Source organism: Eptatretus burgeri, chromosome 1, assembly GCF_056783735.1.
Source record: "Eptatretus burgeri isolate ZD-2024b chromosome 1, Ebu_testis_v1, whole genome shotgun sequence".
Classification (NCBI taxonomy): Eukaryota; Metazoa; Chordata; class Myxini; order Myxiniformes; family Myxinidae; genus Eptatretus; species Eptatretus burgeri.
This window is the reverse complement of record NC_140961.1, coordinates 90,627,265-90,633,264: the sequence shown is the minus strand read 5'-3', so window position 1 is coordinate 90,633,264 and position 6,000 is coordinate 90,627,265. Positions and strand designations below refer to the sequence as shown.

The window sequence follows — 6,000 nt, the reverse complement described above, 5'->3', positions numbered from 1 at the left end:
GTTTTGAAATTTGATAAGATTTTCATCGCATCATAAAAAGAAACCAGAACACCTCACAAGAGTGAGGCTAGTTTCATATCTTCATTTGCGATTTAATTGTGCATTGGGCATCACCCAGCAAATTTAACTTTTTTTTTGAACAATAATTTTCAGAAAATGGGCTGAAAGGGCCGTTTCTCAGCCCAAAGGGCCAGAATCGCACTTTGTGCTCAGTTATTGCCTGGGGAATGGTCTCTAGAATATACCTGTCAAGTTTGGTTCGGTTCCATCTACTAATAACCGAGAAATAACAATTTTAAGAAAATGGGCCAAAATGGGCCGTTCCTAAGCCAGAAATGCCGCAATTGCACTTTGCGTTCAGTTATTGCATGCACATATGTATCTACTATATGCCTGTCAATTTTCATCGAATTCTGTTCACGAATAATGGAGAAATAGACGTTCAAATGAACTGTGCACAAGAAAAGAGAGAACGCGAGCGGCGCCAAGACCCCGAGGGGTGGAAGACCCCACGGGTTAAAAACAAACAAATTTAAATCCACAAAATCATGAACTAAATCTGTTATTTCCTTCCTTACTTCATCCTTTATTCCTTCTATTCTCAATACCTCCCTAATAAACGAACATTCCTCCGATTGAACTAACAACAATCAATGCTGTCGTTTACATCTGATATGTGCAGGATACTTCTGCTCAAATACGTCGGGTGTATGAACCATTAAGCACTCTAGTGGGGAAACTTAGCTAAATATAGCATAACAATTGTGCATTTTGTGAGGAAAGCACCAAATTTGGCACACTAGTTTCCTATCATATTATATACAGATTTGTGATATTAAGCCATCTCAAATTCAGCCGCTGATGGCTGTGGCAGCCATGTACCACTGTGATCAAAATTTTGAGATGGCCCAATATCCAAATCTGTTCTTAATATGATAGGCTACTCGTGTGCCAAATTTGGTGCTTTCCTTACAAAATGCACAATTGTTATGCTAAGTTGCCCCACTATTCAGGCTGATGATTCGGTCCTGGTAACATCCCTGCACAGCATTACCGTGGCTAATTTTATCAGGTTCAATGGAATTTACGAAGTGAATTCATTTGCCTCTTACTTGAAATTTTTTTAATCACATTTTAAAATGCTTCATTTGCCCTATCTCCCCATCAGGAACACCCCACATGTTCTTCTTCATCTCAATCTAATCCTTTTATTCTTTCTCTTCTTCTTCACAGGTTTCTTTTCCCAACCTGTCAAACTCAAAATCACTTGGTTCATCGACTGTCCTTCCATACCTACAGCATGATCTTTCCCCATGCCTTCAATGACCCCTCATTTCACTTCGTGTGTGATGTCTGTCTTCATGTATCTGAAATGGGGATCATGAGAAGTCCAGTCTGCAAAAGTTGACTGCACATGACCATCAACTCTCCTTCACATTCAATGATGGTACCAAACCCCTCCACATCCTCCACATCAGTACCTCACCCCTTGCCATGCATGTCCTACACACTCAAGTCCTCTGAACCCACCACTTCTCTTTTTTTCCCCCTCTTCATCATCCATCCACCTCATGATCCCACTTTCTAAGTCTCAATCACCCTAACCTCCTCACAGCTTCTGACTCGTCCCACTTCTACCAAGCTTCTCCCTGGCCCTGCCCCTTCCCAGAAACACACACACACCATTCCTCCAATTTCTCACACACCATGCCCTCCAATTTTCCCCCTTGACCTGCACCCACCAAGCATCCTCTCACCCTTCCCCCCTCCCCGCTCATCGTTCGCCCTGCCACCCCTCTACAGGTCACCCCAGTTTCACGCCACCAATTTCTTACTCAGCTTCCCCCTTGTCCCAACCCCTCTCCAAGTTCCCCGACCCCTTCACAAACTCCCCCCTACCCACTTTCTACATTCTTGCACACTAACAATTCTCCCCTGTCCCAAACTCTGTGGACCTCCAACATATGAGGCCTCTGCCTCAACAAAATGGATCTCCCAATCCAGGCTGCTGAAAATAAACTACACATCATCTGGTTAATAGAATCCTTCCACCCACAGGAAGTCACTGACTCCTCAGTGTTTCTCCCCAGTTATTGTCTCCTCCATTTTGATAGGTCTGAACACCGCCACAGAGGCGGAGATGCATTTTACATCAATAACTGAATGTTGGATTTTGCAATTCATTTTACCTCCAGTTTAAAGATCGAAAACTGCTTGGCAAATTTAGCCGAGATATTTCTTGAGATCTTGAGAGAACAAATCGAGATATTTCTTAAGTGCTTGGATAAAAAAAAAACACCATACAGGGATGGGGAGACAATTTCTAAGATAGGGTGTATGTTTATATTTGTGTATAGCTTTGATGGTACCTTTTGAAAAATGATCGTGTCTTGCTCCACAATTGTCTCATTTACTCTGACTTATGACATTGACTTTCTATCCCTTGTTTGTGTCAGCTGTTTCTGCTCCTTGGTCATGGCGGCTGTTGATCTGAATAGAGATTGCCTGACCTGTGAAAATCACATCTCCCTCTCAACTCGAGTCTCTTGAGCTTTTTGTGCCAAACTTACTCATTTGATGAGCTCCCTGTCTCTGCTCAGTAAGTTCTGTGATTTGTGAGTCAAAGCATCTGTGTGTTTGCCTCATTGTCGGCAGAATAACTTGACACTATGAGCAGCGAGAATTGCCAAATGCGAATTTCGCAACACTCACAAGCTGGTATGTGGCTGTGGCATGAGTAAATACAATCTTCCACAAAATTTCCTTTGATATTTTTCCTTGTCATCTCAAAGGTGAACTCTTCCCAGACATTCACAGAATTAAGCTCTGAACTAAATAAGGAATTATAGCTCGAAATGTTGTCGAGGGATTCTGCTGACAAACTGACAAACCCACACGTTGGATGAGCTCAACACAGTGTTTGGCCTCCAGCCACGGCTTGAGTAATAACACCTTAATTCTTCAAAATAAAAATAAAAACATTTCATAGTTCACTCGACAGAAAAATGACTGGCTAAAATAATATTACATGGAGTAATTTTCCAAACAATAATGAGAAAGAAAATGAAATGGAGAGACTTACTTTTTAAAGCCAAACTGCTTGCATGCCAATAAAGCATCCGCCTCCTGCCAGTTGTCCGCACAAACAGTAGACCAGGTGCGCTGATTGTGGTTATACACTTGAAGCACTTTGGTCTTATCACTGATGCGCACTATCAAATTATAAAAATGAAGAAAAACAGGAGGTTTAGGATAATGCTTGCCCAAATTTGATGACATTTTCAACTATATGTATGAATATGTATATGTATGTATATATATGTGAATGTGTATATATATATATATATATATATATATATATATATATATATATATATATATATATACATATATATATATACATATATATACATATACATACACATACGCACAGATAGAAACAGTGCCTATAGAAAGTGTACACCCGCTTTCAAAATTTTCACCTTTTGTTTCCTCATGGCCTGGAATTAAATTGCATTAAATCAGACTTTTTTCCACCTTTATTTACACATCGTAACCCACAACTTCCAATTGATAAATAAATTCTACAAATATCAAAAAATTAACAAAACATACAAAACTGGAATATCTTGGTTGGACAAGTGTCCACTCCCCTGAGTTAATACTTGGTGGAAGCACGTTTGACAGCAATTACAGCTGCGCGTCGGTTGGGATAGTTCTCTGCCAACTTTGCACAACTTGATTGGGCAATATTTGCCCATTCTTCCAAACAAAACTGTTCAAGCTCATTCAAGTTGCATAGGGAGCATTGATGGACAGCAATCCCAGTCATGCCACAGATTTTCGATTGGATTTATGTTGGGGCTCTGACTGGGCCACTTAAGGACATTTATCTTTTTGTTTTTTAACCACTCCAGTGAAGCTTTGGCTGTGTGCTTCGGGTCGTTATCATGCTGAAAGCTGAACGTCCGTCCAGATTTCAGCTTTCTTGCAGGGGGCAGCAGGTTTTCCGAGGATTTTTTTGTACTTTGCTCCATCCATTTTCCCTTGTAGCATGACAAGTGCCCCAATCCCTGCTGATGAGAAACTTCCCCATGACATGATGCTGCCACCACCATACCTCACAGTAGGGATGGTGCTCTTTGGGTCATGTGCTGTACGGTTTGCGTCAAACATAACATTTTGAATTGCGGCCAAAAAGTTCCATCTTAGTTGAGTCAGACCACAAAAACTTTTGCCACATGGCTTCAGAATCTCCAGAGTGGATTTATGCATTCCTCAACTGGGACTCAAGTTAGGCTTTTTTGATTTATAGATTCTTTCTTGCCACCCTACCATACAGCCCAGACTTGTATAGTGCTTGGAATATTATTGAGAAATGCACACAGTGAGCAGTCTTTTCCGTAAAGACATGGAGCTCTTTAAACGTTGCCATTGGCCTCTTGGTGCCTTCTACGAACAACTCCTTGTTTTGTCATCCGGTTTGGAGGGACAGCCTGATCAAGGCAGGGTCTTGGTGGTACCTTATATCTTCCGCTTCTTAATGATTGAGTCTTTGCTGTGAAATACACTACCCAGCAGAGGAAACTATCGAGGAATGGCTGATTCCCTCTGCCACCGAAGGTGAAGGAGGTTATGTTTTCACCTCTTTCTGTGTTTGTCTGTTTGATGGGTCGCCAAAATAGGTCCCCCTTATTGTCAGTAATTCTGTCTGCTTGTTTGGATGTTTGTTCGTTTGTCATCAGCATAATTGGGAGTAAACGTGGGCGGATTTTGACCAAACTCGGGTGGTAGGTACATCTTATGACCTCGTGCTTTGGAAATTGTGATGGTTGCTAGGGACGCTTTGGTTCCCTAGCAACAACCAAAAAACCTTCAAAATCGGTACCGTTCATGCGAAATCAATTCTGAGAGCCATTATCCCATGTAGGGTTATGAAATTTGGCACGAATGATCTATACGTGATGCTCTATCAAATCTATTCCGGTTTTTGTGATATATGGAATACTTTACCTGCAGTACCCCCTAGAATTAGGGTATGTGTGAAAATTGGCGAAAATTGAAGGCCCCCAAGCGACCAGATGAGTGCATCGATACGAATGAAACTTTGCAGGTTTATGGTACTCAATTAGTACTACAACTTTGCTTCAGGACATATTGAGCAATTTGCTTCGGTCAGGGGTCAAAGGTCAATTAGTGCAAACATCGATAATATGCGAGAGCTGGAGGTGCCTTCGTGCCAAATGCTACTCCTCCTAGGGTTATGGTCGGATGGTCATGAAAATTAACACCAATCGTCTGGAATACATTGTGCACAAACAATCAAGCCGGATTTTCGATTTAGATCTTCGTTCACCCACAGCACCCCTTCGAACTTTGGGGATTTCCGATTTCAAACCGCATTTTCGGTACTTTTCTTTCAAATGGGTACCGAGTAGTTATCAGGAGATGGAACTGGATGAGATTTGATATGCATAATCTTAAGGTGATTCCCTATCCGCTATATGACATCCATTTTGCTCTATATCTTATAGTTTCAATGCTCGGCGACCCATCGCCGCAGACCGGCTTGTTTGATTATTTGTTTGTGTGTGTGCAGGATATCTCAAAAAGTTGTTGACGAATTCGGAGGAAATTTTGTGGACTGGTTCGGTGCGTGAAAAGGACGAACTGATTAGATTTTGGTGAATATCCGGATCCGGATCTGACTACTAGAATTCTTGAATCGATTCTTCACTTTTGAGAGATGGGGCCAAAAATTATATATAGCACGATATCTCAAAAAGTTTTGGACAGATTCGGACAAAACTTGGTGGACATGTTGGGTGTGTGACAAGGAAGTATTGATTCAATTTTGGTGAAGATCCCATCGGGATCCAGATCTGATAATTATTAAAGTGATTCTCACCATTGAGAGATGGGGCCAAAAACGATACATAGCACGATATCTCAAAAATGTATTGGGCCCGATATGTTCTTGTGGATCAGGCATTGCGGGGC

The 6,000-nt window shown here is 41.5% G+C and overlaps 1 protein-coding gene across 1 annotated transcript in view; it reads right to left on the bottom strand.

Annotated features, from left to right (window-relative positions):
• LOC147034938 (transmembrane protease serine 2-like) overlaps positions 1-6,000 on the bottom strand; it is a 115,691-nt gene that overhangs the window by 64,320 nt on the left and 45,371 nt on the right. The window contains exon 5 of the mRNA XM_085891513.1: positions 3,083-3,212. Coding sequence (XP_085747639.1) covers positions 3,083-3,212 — 130 coding nt within the window. The remainder of the gene's footprint in view (positions 1-3,082; positions 3,213-6,000) is intronic.